Raw genomic sequence first — 17,029 nt, 5'->3', positions numbered from 1 at the left:
GCAGAACTGCTTGACCACAAAAGCAAAGTGGGTCTGTTGAAAGAAAAGAACAATTAAGTCTCCTGCAGATTGGAACCTAATACATATATTAATTATTCAACCGCAGCTTGTATTGAACTAAAAAACAACCTGCAGCTTTCCTGAAAATTCTACAAATATAAGAGAGTTTGCTTAATAATAAAAGAAAGCTGTGAGGGGGAGGGGGAGGAAAGGAGGGGAGAGAAGAAGGAGAAAGGAGAAAGGAAAAGCAAAGCAAAGTTTGGACAGGTTTGCAAACTACCCAAACTGTGTTTTAGGGTGCCACAGGAAGCAAGTTGACTCAAATGATCAATGATGTCATGGAAGTATAGTCACTTTGGACCCTGCTCTAAGCTCTCCAACCCATAGTAGGGTTAAACACTAACCAAACTTAATGTGTGGTGTGAGCACAACAGGTTTTACACTATCCACGGTTGACCTCTCCAGATTCCTAAGAGGTCAGTAAGGGGCGTGCATAGGTGCACTAACATGCCTCCCGTCCCCTGTCCTATTGTCTCTTCTATAACTCTTTATCTTTTTCTTCTATCATTATATCTCTATCTGTTCTTCTACTGCTCTTCCTATGTTTTATATCATTCCTACATCTTCTCCTTTATTCTTCCATCAATTGATGTACTATGTGCATATACCCTGTAACCTCATTGTGTTTTGGACAAAATAGATAGATAGATAGATAGATAGATAGATAGATAGATAGATAGATGATAGATACATAGATAGATACATAGATAGATACATAGATAGATACATAGATAGATACATAGATAGATACATAGATAGATGATAGATAGATAGATAGATAGATAGATAGATAGATAGAGAGAGAGAGAGATAGAGAGATAGAGAGATACATAGATAGATACATAGATAGATACATAGATAGATACATAGATAGATACATAGATAGATAGATAGATAGATAGATAGATAGATAGATAGATAGATAGATAGATAGATGATAGAGAGAGAGAGAGAGAGAGATAGATAGATAGATAGATAGATGATAGATAGATAGATAGATAGATAGATAGATAGATGATAGATAGATAGATAGATAGATAGATAGATAGATGATAGATAGATAGATAGATAGATAGATAGATAGATAGAGATAGATAGATGATAGATAGATAGATAGATAGATAGATAGATAGATGATAGATAGATAGATAGATAGATAGATAGATAGATATAGATAGATAGATAGATAGATAGATAGATAGATAGATAGATAGATAGATAGATAGATCTTCTTAAACCTGCCATGTGAACACAATCAAATGGTCACACAAATCCAGAAAATAGGATTCACTGAGTTTTACCTGGTTAAGTTACTTGGGGAAGGGAGAACCCATTGGGGGAGGGCTGTGGCAAAGCCCACCAATTTCTCTGGGGCCTGTGAAATTTTCCACCCTAGAGATTCCAGAAGGCCTCTTCATCAGCGGTGAGATGTGGAACAGGCAGCCGACCAAAGTAAATGAACCGTTTGTAACAGGAAAGGGGAGGGATTCGTGGATCATTCACTCCTGTAAAAACAAGGGGAGGGGTGCCAGGAAAAAGGGGAGAGAGCCCTGAGACCTCTATGCTCAAGTTACTGATTACCTAAGCAGCCAGGCTGGGGCAGCTGTTGGAAGCTGACGCTGGGGGGAGGATGGAGGAAAGCAAGTTCAAGCAGCGAAGGCCAAGAAAATAGCAGTTCTTACCCCTTGAACTTGTCCCTTGTACAGAGAAAGAAAAAACCCTGAGCCAAATGTAGTGTAACTCCCGTCCCCTGCTTCAGTTTTCAACCTAGGTCTTGGAATCGGATCTTCACCAGGGAAAATAGACCAAGAAATCCCTGGTTATGAGGGTTTGGGGGTCCATAATGGACCAGTTAGTACTAGTTGTATTATTGTTATTGTTATTGTTGTTATTGTTATTGTTATTGTTGTTATTATTGTTGGTTGTTGTTGTTGTTGTTATTATTATTATTGTTGTTGACAAAAAATACAAAAGATTCACTGGGCCAAAGTAAAAAGGCTTAAATAAGGTCCAGGAGGGAAGTATTTTTAATAGGAAAGTGAACACAAGAACAAGGGGACACAATCTGAAGTTAGTTGGAGGAAAGATCAAAAGCAACGTGAGAAAATATTATTTTACTGAAAGAGTAGTAGATCCTTGGAACAAACGTCCAGCAGACGTGGTTGGTAAATCCACAGTAACTGAATTAAATCTGCACTTCTATTCTACTAGTTTTTCTCATCATTCCTTTCACCCATTTCCTCCCATGTTGACTGTATGACTGTAACTTGTTGCTTATATCCTAAGATTTGTATTAATATTGCTTCTTCATTGCTTATTTGACACCTGTGACAATCATTAAGTGTTGTACCATATGATTCTTGACAAATGTATATTTTATTTTATGTACGCTGAGAGCATCTGCACCAAGACAAATTCCTTGTGTGTCCAATCACACCTGGCCAATAAAAATTCTATTCTATTCTATTCTATTTAAACATGCCTGGGATAAACATACTGTATATCCATTGTAAGATTAAAATACAGGAAATAATATAAGGGCAGACTAGATAGACCATGAGGTCTTTTTCTGCCGTCAGTCTTCTATGTTTCTATGTTTCTAATAGTTGTTGGATCCTGATGTCTTTTATAACTTACTAAATTGCTTCTTTTATTGGCTATGACCGTAAGAAGCAGAGTCCAGCAACTTCTGAAAGAGCATGGCTCCCCCACTTGACCTACATTTATTTATTTATTTTATTTTATTTGTCAAAAACAGCCACAAGCTAGTAGGTAATTGGTATAAATATAAACACGAGTAAAGTTGGTACAGCTAAATTAGGACAATAGGACAGTAAGACAGGGATGGTAGGCACAATGGTGCTCTTATGCAAGTTTGTTCCAAGGATCTACTACTCTTTCAGTAAATATTATTTTACTGAAAGAGTAGTAGATCCTTGGAACAAACTTCCAGCAGACATGGTTGGTAAATCCACAGTAACTGAATTTAAACATGCCTGGGATAAACATATATCCATCCTAAGATAAAATACAGGAAATAGTATAAGGGCAGACTAGATGGACCATGAGGTCTTTTTCTGCCGTCAGTCTTCTATGTTTCTATATTTCTATGCATGCCCCTTAGAGACCTCTTAGGTAAGAAGTGAGGTCGACTGTAGACAGTCTAAGGATGAAGCTTTTGGGGTTTGGGGAAGAAACCACAGAGTCAGATATTACATTACAGTTATATCCTACATGGCATTGGACCAGAGTACCTCCAGAACCGCCTGCTACCGCACGAATCCCAGCGGCCGATAAGGTCCCACAGAGTTGGCCTTCTCCGGGTTCAGTTGACTAAACAATGTCGTCTGGCAGGCCCCAAGGGAAGAGCCTTCTCTGTGGCGGCCCCGGCCCTCTGGAATCAACTCCCTCCGGATATTAGAACTGCTCCCACCCTCCTTGTCTTCTGTAAACTACTTAAGACCCACCTATACTGCCAGGCATGGGGGATTTGAGACACCTTTCCCCCAGGCTTATTGTAATTTATGTTTGGTATGTATGTGCTGTTTGGTTTTTAATTATGATAGGGTTTTTAGTTTCTTAATATTAGGTTTGTGCCACTATAATATTGTTTTTATCGTTGTTGTGAGCCGCCCCGAGTCTTCAGAGAAGGGCAGCATACAAATCTAATAAATTATTATTATTGTTATTATTATTATTATTATTATTATTATTATTATTGATTGATTGATTGATTGGTTAGCCCTTGGGCCATACCAAAGTGCAGAGTTCCAGAAACAAATCATTACTAAAATTTGATAAAAGAATTTAAAGTGAAATTAGAATAAAATACAATTTAAAATGAAATTAGAATAAAATACAATTTAAAATGAAATTAGAATAAAATACAATTTAAAATGAAATTAGAATAAAATACAATTTAAAATGAAATTAGAATAAAATACAATTTAAAATGAAATTAGAATAAAATACAATTTAAAATGAAATTAGAATAAAATACAATTTAAAATGAAATTAGAATAAAATACAATTTAAAATGAAATTAGAATAAAATACAAACATTTAAGATCTAGATAAAATAGGCTAAAATTATATTTCGGTGCCACCCCTACAATCCGTTCTAGCCCAAACTGTCCTGCATCTGCAGATCTCAACCGAATGGTTGTCCTACCAACTCATCCGATGCACAGATCTCTTCTCCACCCTGGACCATCCTGGTAGAAAATGCACCTCCTAGGGGCACAGCTGTGTGTGTATGTGTGTGTGTGTGTGTTTGTTTGTTTGTTTGTTTGTTTGTTTGTTCGTTCGTTCGTTCGTTCATTCATTCATTTATATATTTATTTATTGGATTTGTATGCCGCCCCTCTCCGCAGACTCGGGGCGGCTAACAACAGTAATAAAACAGCATATAATAATAATCCAATACTAAAGTTAAAAACCCATTATTATAAAAACCAAACATACATACAGACATACCATGCATAAAATTGTAAAGGCCTAGGGGGAAGTGTATCTCAGTTCCCCCATGCCTGGCGGCAGAAGTGGGTTTTGAGCAGCTTACAAAAGGCAAGGAGGGTGGGGGCAGTTCTAATCTCTGGGGGGAGTTGGTTCCAGAGGGCCGGGGCTGCCACAGAGAAGGCTCTTCCCCTGGGTCTCGCCAAGCAACATTGTTTAGTTGACGGGACCCGGAGAAGACCCACTCTGTGGGACCTAACTGGTCGCTGGGATTCGTGCAGCAGAATATACAATGGAGTGTGTGCGACGGCATGGTTTCGCTTACCTCTTCTGTGTCCATAAAGAAAAAAGATTCTGGGTCTTAGACTTTGAAGGACACACCTGTCCTTATGGGCATAACTCGTCATAATAGGAGACAGCATCATTGTGGCATAATGAGAGATAAGCAAATAGTGGCCTTTCTGGGCCAGGTATCCAGAGCCACACTCTCTCATGGTGATGCTGTTTCTGTTGGTACTGAAGCCTCTGGTGGGGGTAAGTCAGCTCCAGCTCTGTGACTTGAGATGTTTTGAAAAGCAAGATTGGAATTCTGACTGTTTGTTTGTTTGTTTGTTTGTTTGTTTGTTTGTTTGTTTGTATTTATACTGCCACACGAATCCCAGCGACCGGTTAGGTCCCACAGAGTTGGTCTTCTCTGGGTCCCGTCGACTAAACAATGTCGTCTGGCGGGACCCAGGGGAAGAGCCTTCTCTGTGGCGGCTCCGACCCTCTGGAATCAGCTCCCTCCAGAGATTAGAACTGCCCCTACCCTCCTTGCCTTTCGTAAGCTGCTTAAAACCCACCTCTGTCGTCAAGCGTGGGGGAACTGAGAGATCTCCCCCTGCCTATGTAGTTTTTGTGCCTGATATGACTGTATGTATGTTTTTATATTGGGGTTCCTTGCTTTTTAGACTTTTTAAATGTACTATTGTTATTTTAGATTCTAACTATTAGATTTGTCATCATATATTGTTTTTATCACTGTTGTGAGCCACCCCTAGTCTGCGGAGAGGGGCGGCATACAAATCTAATTAATAACAATAACAATAACAATAACAATAACAATAGCAATAGCAATAGCAATAGCAATAACAATAACAATAACAATAACAATATATGCCACTGATTCCAAAAAGGACTGACAGCAGCTAACAATAGTCATAAATACAACAACAATAAAAAATACAGGCATAAAATCAATAGTACAATAAAATCTATAATATCATGAAAAACCATGCATACAACAGTCAGTCTTATTATCCAGGCCTGCTAGAAAAGCCAGGTCTTAATGGCTTTCTGGAAGACCGGTAGGGTGGAGATAGTGCGGATCTCTGGAGCCAGTTGGTTCCAAAGGGTGGGAGCCACCACAGAAAAGGCTCTTCCCTGAGACCCCGCCAGCTGACATCGTTTGGCGGATGGGACCTGGAGCCCCGTCCTTTTTATCAGGGCAGTGGGGAGAGAGAGAGAGAGAACGATTTTGGATTCTAGTAGTGTGGCTGGTGTGAACATAGAGTAGACTTACAAATCTCCATCCTCCTGCTCCTCCCCTTTCCCCATCTCCTGCCTCCTCTTCCTCCTTTTCCATGGAGTGGGAACATGTTGGGTTATGAAACTTCTGCAAGAAAACAGCCAAAGCTCAGAGAGACCCGCATAGGCAGCCTCCTCCTCCTCCTTTTCCAGGGAGGTGTAACATGTGTGCAGTGGCATCATCACACGAATGCCATGACTGGCAAGGTGAGTTTTGGGGACACAATCAGTGATGGGTTGCTACCAGTTCACCCCAGTTCAGGCGAACTGTTAGTGTCAGTAGCAGACTTCATCTATACGAAGCTGAAGTCTTCAAAGTAATACACAGCAACAGGAGTTCTTGCAAAAATATATTTACTTCTTCTTAGCAAATCCTTACTTCTTATTTACACTACTACCTTTACTCTCTCTTACTTACTATTTAACCGCCCTGAGTCTTTCGGGATTGAAGTTGAATGAATAAATAAATAAAAATATACATAAGCCACTACAACTACCACTGTTACAACTATCTCAATTACAGCAACTCGCAGAACCAGCAGACCAACAACAGAGCAACAGGGCAACAGGAACAGGAACAAACAGGGGGGCAATGCAACGGCTTCTTACATATTTATATATTTATCAACCAATCAGGTTGCTGCATACTAATTGACTCAGAATGACTCAGCATTCTCTACGTAGTCCTTCCTTCTGCACTGGAATATTACCTCAGGTTAAACTTAATCCTGACACAGAAGGCACACGTTAACAGTTCCAAACCAGTAGCAAAGTTTAAGTGAAACCCACTATTGGACACAATGATATATAAGAGTAGTACTAACATAATAATGTGTGTGTGTGCGTGTGATGCGTTGTTTCGGAAGTGGCATCATTTATCACCAATTCTCCCGAGTGTGAACTGAATGTACATCATGTTCTGTCGGGCTCTCTGGTAGAATCCTCCCAAAAATTCACAGGTACAAATTTCAGACACACACACGTTTGAAAATTCAAAACAATGTTCTTTATAAGGAAAATTCACTTAACCTAAGCCCTCTTTTGGTATAGCCAAGAGCCCTCGTCTCCAACCAAACTGGTAATTTGTACAAGTCCCTTATCAGTTCTGTGATACTTAGCTTGCAGCTGTGAGGCAATTCACAGTCCTTCTTCTTTCACAAAGTGAAACACACTTTGCTCTGGTTTAGGTTCAAAGCGGGGAAAAATCAGCACACAAAAGGTCGAAGTCAGTAAAGCAGGCACGAAACACAACGATCAGATAATCCTCCACAATGGCCAAACCCACAGGCTGCTATTTATAGCAGCCTCACTAATTACCACAGCCCCACCCAACCACAGGTGGCCTCATTTTCTTTGATAATAATCTCTCAGTTGTTGCTGCCTATGCATCGCTCTCTTCATGTGTGGCTGTATCATTAACTCTTGTTCTGAATCCAAGGAGGAGCTAGATAATTGATCTCCTTCTGAGCTGTCTGCCACACTCTCCTCCTCCCTGTCACTCATGTCTTCTTGGTCAGAGGAACCTTCATCAGCAGATTCCACTGGGGGCAAAACAGGCCTGCAGCATGTGGGTGTCTCCCCCACATCCACAGTCCTTGGGGCAGGAGCTGGGCCAGAGCTAACCACAACACATCAGTATTAGGCTGCTTCTTGGTACGGGCCACATTGCGCACCTAGTGAAAATGGAGCTGCACACACAGCCCGGTGTCTCCGGCGTGCGCGTGTGGGCGTCCCAGCAAAATTTTGCTTCTGCGCATGGACAGGAAGCAAAATCTCACGAGGGGACATGTGTGCAAGAGTGATTTTGGCAAATTTCTGCTTCTGCTCATGTGCAGAAACCATAAAATCTCCGAAATCGCCGAAAAATTACAATTTTTTTTTGCTTCTGCACATGTGCAGAAGTGAAAAAAAATCACACAAATTGTTGAAAAATCACCCAAATCACTGAACAATCAACATAATTTCTTGCATCTGCACATGTGCAGAAGCAAAAAAATCACCAAGATCGTTGAAAAAAATCACCAAAACGTTTTGCTTCTGCGTATGTGCAGAAGCAAAAAAATCACCAAAATCATTGAAAAGTCACCATATTTTTTGGTGTCTGCAAATGTGCAGAAGCAAAAGAATCACCGAATTTGTGGAAAAATCACCAAAAATCTTTGCTTCTGCGCATGTGCAGAAGCAAAAAAAAATCACCGAAATTGCGCCCGCCTCCTCTCGCAAGATTTTGCTTCCTGTGCAGGCGCAGAAGCAAAATCCCGCAGGGACCTTCGTGCGCGAGCATGTACGCCAGTGATCCGATGCTGCCTGTGCATCTCACCAGTAGCAGCGGTAAGTAGCAGCCCCCACCTGATGTACATCCTAAAATTCTGTAGACTTGAACATTAACATATGTAAAGTTTGGAAAGTCTCTACCTTAGTCTCCCATTGTAATGATCTGAAGGGCTCACATTGTCTCGTTCCAGTGACCAGCTGCAACCTCAAAGACCCAAACATATTCAGAGCTGATCATCATATCAACATTCCTTGCAATAAAGAGCGTTTAATCAGATATTTTCTTAAAGACGCGACCTCACCCCTCTAGAAAATGGTAAGTAATGAATTGCTCAAGGGCAAAAAAGAGAGAATTATATTTTATTTACATTTATAATTAGCATACCCTACCTGGCCTGGGATATAATTACTGTAGATGGGGCAAGGCTCCTCTTATTTTAATTCCACAACATCCCTGCGAGTAATTGAGAATGGCTGACTCCAAATCAACCATGGAATACTAAGGCCAAGAAGAGGAAACGGGAAAGTATAAAGTCAAGGTGAAGTTGGGAAAAAGTTTGGGGGGAGGGAGGGAGGGAGGGAGGAAGGAAGGAAGGAAGGAGGAGGAAGGAGGAAGGAAGGAAGGAAGGAAGGAAGGAAGGAGGAGAGGGAGGGAGGGAGGAAGGAGGAGGAAGGAAGGAAGGAGGAAGGAAGGAAGGAAGGGAGGAGGAAGGAAGGAAGGAAGGAGGAGGAGGAGAAGGAAGGAAGGAAGGAGGAGGAAGGAAGGAGGAGGAAGAAGGAAGAAAGGAGGAAGGAGGAAGGAAGGAAGGAAGGAGGAGGAAGGAAGGAAGGAGGAGGAAGGAAGGAAGGAAGGAGGAGGAAGGAAGGAAAGAGGAGGAAGAAGGAAGGAAGGAGGAAGGAGGAAGGAAGGAAGGAAGGAGGAGGAAGGAGGAGGAAGGAAGGAAGGAGGAGGAAGGAAGGAAGGAGGAGGAAGGAAGGAAGGAGGAGGAAGGAAGGAGGAGGAAGGAAGGAAGGAAGGAGGAGGAGGAGGGAGGAAGGAAGGAGGAGGGAGGAAGGAAGGAAGGAAGGAAAGAGGAGGAAAAAGGAAGGAAGGAGGAAGGAGGAAGGAAGGAAGGAGGAGGAAGGAGGAAGGAAGGAAGGAGGAGAGGGGGTGGGAGGAAGGAAGGAAGGAGGAAGGAAGGAAGGAGGAGGAAGGAAGGAGGAAGGAGGGAAGGAGGAGAAAGGAAGGAAGGAAGGAGGAGGAGGAAGGAAGGAAGGAGGGGAGGGAGGGAGGGAGGAGGAGGAAGGAAGGAAGGAGGAGGAAGGAAGGAAGGAGGGGAGGGAGGGAGGAAGGAAGAGGAAGGAAGGAGGAGGAAGGAAGGAAGGAGGAAGGAGGAGGAAGAAGGAAGGAAGGAGGAAGGAAGGAAGGAAGGAAGGAAGGAAGGAAGGAAGGAAGGAAGGAAGGAAGGGAGGAAGGAAGGAAGGAAGGAAGGAAGGAAGGAAGGAAGGAAACACCTTACTCCACCAGACTTAAAATACTGTATACAGTGTTCCCTCGATTTTCGCGGGTTCAAACTTCACGAAAAGTCTATACCACAGTTTTTCAAAAATATTAATTAAAAAATACTTCGTGGTTTTTTCCCCTATACCACGGTTTTTCCCGCCCGATGACGTCATATGTCATCACCAAACTTTTGTACGCCTTTAATAAAAAATTTTTTTAATAAACTTTAATAAATAACCCTGGTGAGTAATAATCTAAATGGTTGCTAAGGGGATGGAAAATTGCAATTTAGGGGTTTAAAGTGTTAAGGGAAGGCTTGTGATACTATTCATAGCCAAAAATAGTGTATTTACTTCCGCATCTGTACTTCGCGGAAATTCGACTTTCGCGGGTGGTCTCGGAACGCATCCCCCGCGAAAATCGAGGGAACACTGTATTCAGTTTCAGATATACAGGAACCACGCGATGCCCTCCAGCGACAGCAGCGACACCTCCAGCTATGGCCTGAGCAACACCATGGACAGCTCCAAGAACATCCTCTACTCCACCGGCAGCCTGCCTCACACCTTGGAAGACCTGTTGGCGGGCATGAAGGTGCCACCGAAAAAAGCCCGCCAGCCTCCTTCCGCCCACTCGAAGTGCAGCACCAAGAACGAAAGTGTCCTCATCAATCTGGACGTAAGCGATGGGGAGACCAGCATCTCGGACAGCGGATCGGAGTCCCCTGTGTATGTGCAGTTGCCGCCACAGCCCGTCATCCAGGAGCACACGGTCGGCACCATCACTGCTAAGGTGTGCCTCCTGCGCGTGGACGAACAAACTTTGCAATTCGCATGCAGTGACACTGGATTTCCGCAAACAGGCTTGTTTGTTTGTTTGTTTGTTTTGTCAAGTATGTATTGGTGGTATATAGTGAAATAATAATAATAATAATGTTAATAATGTTAATAATAATAATAATAATGTTGTTAATAATAATAATAATAATATAATAATAATAATAATATAATAATAATAATGTTAATAATAATAATATAATAATAATAATATAATAATAATAATAATAATAATAATAATAATAATAATAATAATAATAATAATAATAATAATAGTGTATGGGTTCCGGGCTGATAAACTGTATTCAAGGATTGGTCTGGCAAAAGTTTTGTATGCTCCGGTTAGTAATGTGAGATTACCAGAGCAGAAGCTACAGTACATAGGATTAGGTTAACAACTCTTGAAGCCTTTTTGGTGATGTTGTTGCAGTGGGCTTTGGCACTTAGGTCATTTGATGTGAGTATTCCAAGGTCTTTTACGGAGTGAGGGTTGTCTGCAAGGTCTTGTTACTCAGCTTGTATTTGGTGTTCTGATTCTTTTTGCCAATATGTAGGACAGAGTATTTTTTGGTTGAGATTTGCAGTTGTCAGATGTTTGACCATTCAGACACAAAGTCAATGTCTTTTTGGAGAGTGTTCTGGTTTCTGGTAGAGCTTTAGCTATTACAAATAACTCTTACTAAATGCAGTATTTCATAAACAAAGAAACTCCATCTTTATTCTCTTCCCTTCCGTATTCAGAATACAGTTCATACTAGCACATTCCTCTTCCTCCCGTTATCTTTCTTAATTGCATTCCTCATGCATTCCTCCCAGCCTCCTCCGTTTAACAAGATTTATGTACTCACAGCATGATTCAAACACAGCAGAAATGACTGTAAAATAACGCAGACTGCATTTGCTTGCTTGGGAGCTGAACGGAAACACCTTTCATTTTAGCCCTACAACATTGAAACTCCACCCTTCTTCCCCACTGACCCCCTGACGTACCAAATACATCACTCCAGTATTTAACCCATTCCTCCCCTTAATATCTTCTTCCAAACACCTGTTCCTTACGTTTTTGGACCCTTCTGAATTTAGGATTGACCCAGCGAACATCTGATACTTCCTCGCTAGATTCTGGACTCATAGCCACATCCTGTGGCTGGCCTCCCACCTGTTCCACTACCTGTAACCGTGGGCCCACTACTAATTCATAAACACTATCTGTATCAGAGTCCTCAATTTCTTCATCATCCTCCAACTGACCAGGAGTATGTACAACAGAGAGTAGCTGTGTTATCGGTGGTGTTGGAAAGTTTTCTTTATTATTTGTTTATTTATTCATTCATTTATTTATTCAGTCAAACATATACGAGATAACAAGTATAATAAACATGGACGTGAGCACAGAAAAATAAAAATACAAATAAATGGTGGCAGTAAGGCAAGGAAAGTAGGCACGCTGATGTGCTTATGCAACTCCCTTTACAGACCTCTTAGGAATGGTGTGAGGTCCACGGTAGTTGAAGGTTTAAAGCTATGGAAGTTTGAGAAAGTAACAACGGGGTCAGGTAGAGCATTCAAAGTGTTGACCTGTCAAACCGGTGCAGAAGTTGGTGATAAATTAACTATCTATAGAAGGCCTGATGTTTATGGGAACTTGTGTGTGTGTGATTTTCACGAGGGAACAGATATAGCCGCAATGCATTATTTTGAAAGGTTCAAGGCCATCCTATGTTCACCCACCTGGGCGGAAGTGGAGGAAGGACTTGCCATGCTGGCACAATCTGATGAGCAACGTGACAAATTTGTGGGTGGGGGACAAGGGATATGAATTTTCAACTGAGTGGGATACTCATCCCCAGCTTGTGAGTCCCAGTACAAATTGTCAAATTGTCTCTCCTATGCAGGTCTCTTGGGCCGGCCCACAAAACGGGGAGTTGATCTCCTTCTATGAGCTGCACCTGCAGGAGGCTAGGCTAGAAGGCCAAGGGAAAGATATCCATTGGTTCTGCTCACAGACGGAAGAGAACTTGGAAAATCTGACTCCTGGTACTGTGTACGTGATCCAGACCAGAGCTCTCAACGTGGCCGGCACAGGACAATGGAGCCCACCTTACAGGGTATGTAATGCTCTGGGGCCTGGTGAATATACTTGCTATAATGTTGGGTCTTGAAAAAGTCAGAATAATCTGCAAATAGAAAGTTAAATGAAATTGTAAAATCCGATAATGTACAAAATTAAAATGGTATAAATGCAATATCTTAGTATATATTATATGTTTATAGGTATAATAATAATAATTTAATAATAATTTATTAGAAACATAGAAGATTGATGGCAGAAAAAGACCTCATGGTCCATCTAGTCTGCCCTTATACTATTTTGTGTATTTTGTCTTAGGATGGATATATGTTTAGATTTGTATGTCGCCCCTCTCCGAAGACTTGAGGTGGCTCACAACAACATACAATGTAGTACAAATCCAATAATTAAAAATTAAAGCTAAAAAAACCCATCATTTAAAAACAGTCAATACTACCCAGTCATACTTCACATGACATTTTGGTAATTTTCACCGATTTCTTTGCTTCTGCACATGTGGGATGCGCGGGGGTGCGGTGGGGATGCACAGATGTGCACACATCGCCGTTTCTGCTACCAGATCGGTAAACCCAACTGTACCGGGGGGGCAGCCCAATACTAGGGCTCACACATTACACTAAACCAGTGTTTCTCAGCCTGGGATGCTTAAGATGTGTGTGACCTTCAAGGCTAGGCAATCCTGGGTGTTGAGGTCCACACATGTGTGGTTAACAATTCCTTACTGAATTTGCTGCTGATTTGCTCAATAGGCCATGGATTTCAACCCGTAGTTATTGGAGTCAACCCATAGCTGAAACATATTCAGTCAATGTGCAATGCGTTAAGGGGAAAATAGGCTTGGATGGATGCAGGCATGCATGCATGAAATTAGTATCTTACAAAAATGGAAAATAGGCAACTCCCCAAGGTTATGAATCGTGGTGACACAGTGTGGTGCAGTACTGCAGGCTATTTCTGCTGACTACTGACTGCCTGGAATTTGGCAGTTCGAATCTCACCAGGCTCAAGGTTGACTCAGCCACCCATCCTTCCGAGGTGGATAAAATGAGGACCCCCAAATTGTCGGGGGCAATACGCTGATTCTGTAAACTGCTTAGAGAGGGCTGTAAAGCACTATGTAAGTCTAAGTGCTATTGCTATTCCCATTGCAATTTGTGAGCCTTTATATGTTTGACTTGTATTCCTCCTAGATTTAGTGAGGACACCCCCCCCCCCCAGGCTTGGGGCCATTAGATCTTAGCCCCCAGATCAACCAATGCTTGAGTGAATGGTGATGAATGTTTTTTTTTAAAAATATTAGAGTTTTTAAGTCTTTTAGCTATATTAATTGAATTTTTAAATGTATTTCTATGTTATTCTGATATGTTGTGAGCTGCCCTGAGCCCTCGGAGAGGGGTGGCATATAAATCCAATAAGTAAGTAAGTAAGTAAGTAAGTAAGTAAGTAAGTAAGTAAGTAAGTATAAGTAAGTAAGTAAGTAAATAAGTAAGTGTAAGTAAGTAAGTAAGCAAGTGTAAGTAAGTAACTAAGTGTAAGTAAGTAAGTGTAAATAAGTAAGTAAATAAGTGTAAGTAAGTAAGTAAGTGTAAGTAAGTGTAAGTAAGTGTAAGTAAGTGTAAGTAAGTAAGTAAGTAAGTAAGTGTAAGTAAGTAAGTAAGTAAGTGTGAGTAAGTAAGTGTAAGTAAGTAAGTAAATAAGTGTAAGTAAGTAAGTAAGTGTAAGTAAGTGTAAGTAAGTAAGTAAGTGTAAGTAAGTAACTAAGTGTAAGTAAGTAAGTGTAAATAAGTAAGTAAATAAGTGTAAGTAAGTAAGTGTAAGTAAGTGTAAGTAAGTAAGTAAGTAAGTGTAAGTAAGTAAGTAAGTAAGTAAGTGTGAGTAAGTAAGTGTAAATAAGTAAGTAAATAAGTGTAAGTAAGTAAGTAAGTGTAAGTAAGTGTAAGTAAGTAAGTAAGTGTAAGTAAGTAAGTAAGTAAGTAAGTGTAAGTAAGTAAGCAAGCAAGATGGGCAGACTATGACAATAAACCTTTCATCTCGATTCTTGCAGTTTTGCACGATGCATCCGATCCCAGGCATGCCTCTGGATCCTTCTCCTATTACTGTCACTGTACGAAGGCATCGGAAATCCCAAAAGAAAACTATCTACATTCCATCTCCCTAAGATTATCTGCACCAGGGCAATAAAGGATGATAATTCTGATCTGCTCCAGGAATCGCTGTCCTTCTCCATCTCTCGGTATGTTATTTGGAGTCTTGGCAAATCTGTGCACAAAAATGACTGCCTACATATTTTGGGGAAGGAAAGAAAAGTTAGCGCCCCCCCCCCCCCCCCGCTTGACATGCTTCTACTAACCAGAGTGTTCCACCAACTTTGCTGGTATTATTACTTTTGTTGTTGTTATTAATTACTTTGTATGCAGGTGAGCAATTTATATTAATAAGAGAACTGAAGTATGAAAGAGCAGACCTGATAAAACATTTAGTATTTTTAGGCTTTCAGTAATATGGTCAAAACATTAGGTCTCTGCCCTGGAGAATGAACAAGTTATATTTTGACAAAGAAGAATGATGGAAAGAAGTACAGTGATACCTTGTCTTATGAACTTAATTGGTTCTGGGAGGAGGTTCGTAAGGTGAAAAGTTCATAAGACAAAACAATATTTCCCATAGGAATCTGTTGTGATTCCGTCTGAGGCCCCTCAGGGAACGGCTGATACTCTGCCGGCTTCCTGCTCAGAGGGGGAGGATGAGGAACAGGAGGTTCAGGCAGACGGGGAGGAGGAATCTCAGGCTGAGGGAGAGGGAGGACAGCCAGAGTCCCCCGAGAGGGAGCTCTCCCCAGCAAGCAGCCTGGATTCCTTAGATGAAAATGCACAAGCAATCATCGATCTCCGGCAGAGAAGAGCAACACAACGAAGGGGACAATTAGCCAGGTACTTTCAGCACTAAAGAGGCAACAGCTGGGTTTGGGTGTGGTGCTCTCTGGAAAGGCTGGAAAGGCAGACCCACCCTTCCTGGCTTGTGGAGTATTATCTTTGGGAGTCCTGGCTGTGATCTTTGGCGTCTTGGAATTCTGGTTTGTGACTTTGAATACTGAAACCTTGGGGGGGAAAGGTGTGGGTCTTATTCTCTACAGTGGTGGGTGTGCCAGCAAGAAGTCTGCTGTATTGTCTGGCCATCAGGACTCTACTGTGAAGTCTCATAGCCTGCCTGTTGGGAAGAACAGGTTTTTCTCTGTGTTTATTTTTCAAACTATAAAGTGCTTTTGCTTTTACCAGCGTGTCTGGCTGCTTTTTCCAGTTGGTGTTGAAGTCTGGGGGCACCCAGACAGAACAGGAATCAATGGAAAACTGACTAAGGTGTGCAAGCCCAAAATTTAACCCGTTTTCAAGCCAAAGTGCCCGTTTTTGCGCTGGTGGGATTCCCCTGAAGCTCCCCTCCATGGGAAAACCCACCTCCTGACTTCTGTGTTTTTGCGATGCTGTAGGGAAATCCCAGAAGGATCGCAAAAACGGGCGCTCCGCTGGCAACGGAAGTCCGGAGGTGTGGTTTCCCAGCGAGGGAAGCCTCAGCGAAATCACACCATTGCAAAGACATGGAAGTCCTCAAAAACCCACCTTTGCGATGGTGCGATTTCGCTGAGGCTTCCCTCGCTAGGAAACCACACCTCTTGACTCCCGTTGCCAGTGGAGCGCCCGTTTTTGCGATCCTGGGATTCCCCTCCTGGGATCTCTCTACCGCATCGCAAAAACACAGAAGTCAGGAGGTGGGATTTCCCATGGAGGGGAGCCTCAGGGGAATCCCAGGATCACAAAAAAGGGGGCTCTGCTTGCAACAGAAGTCCGGAGGTGGGGTTTCCCAGCAGCGATGGCGGGTTTGTTAGGTGAAAAAAGTGTGTAAGAAGAGGCAAAAAAATTCCGAACCCCGGATTCGTATCTCAAAAAGTTCGTATGACGAGGGGTTCGTATCATGAGGTACCACTGTACAAGAATGTAAAGGTTAATTTCTGTTACAGGATGAAGGCTGATAGAGCATTTGCAGAGGGCTTCAGAAAATGTTTAAATGGTGTCTGTGTTTATGTGATCAAAGCCCTGCTTTGTCTCATCTATAAAATAGAGGCAGGACTACAAACATATTTTAACTATACTTATACTGTTTAATAAAATATATTTATTGTTATAGCATTGTCTTGTATTTTGATTTAAATCCAGCCTTTTATTGCAGGAGCCAAAGTGTTACTTCTTTCTGCCAGTTACCTGATATTTA

At 41.7% G+C, this 17,029-nt stretch overlaps 1 protein-coding gene across 1 annotated transcript; it reads left to right on the top strand.

The window, feature by feature from the left end:
• Nucleotides 1-8,498: 8,498 nt before the first annotated feature.
• Nucleotides 8,499-14,993, top strand: FNDC8 (fibronectin type III domain containing 8). The gene is made up of 4 exons (XM_070764069.1): nucleotides 8,499-8,671; nucleotides 10,280-10,630; nucleotides 12,570-12,782; nucleotides 14,811-14,993. The coding sequence occupies exons 1-4, from the start codon at nucleotides 8,669-8,671 to the stop codon at nucleotides 14,922-14,924; spliced, it is 681 nt and encodes a 226-aa protein (XP_070620170.1). The 5' UTR covers nucleotides 8,499-8,668; the 3' UTR covers nucleotides 14,925-14,993.
• The last annotated feature ends 2,036 nt before the right edge of the window (nucleotides 14,994-17,029 follow it).

This window comes from Erythrolamprus reginae, chromosome 11 (genome assembly GCF_031021105.1).
Source record: "Erythrolamprus reginae isolate rEryReg1 chromosome 11, rEryReg1.hap1, whole genome shotgun sequence".
In the NCBI taxonomy this organism is placed as follows: Eukaryota; Metazoa; Chordata; class Lepidosauria; order Squamata; family Dipsadidae; genus Erythrolamprus; species Erythrolamprus reginae.
The sequence above is the reverse complement of the archived record's forward strand: the minus strand, read 5'-3'. Positions and strand labels throughout refer to the sequence as shown.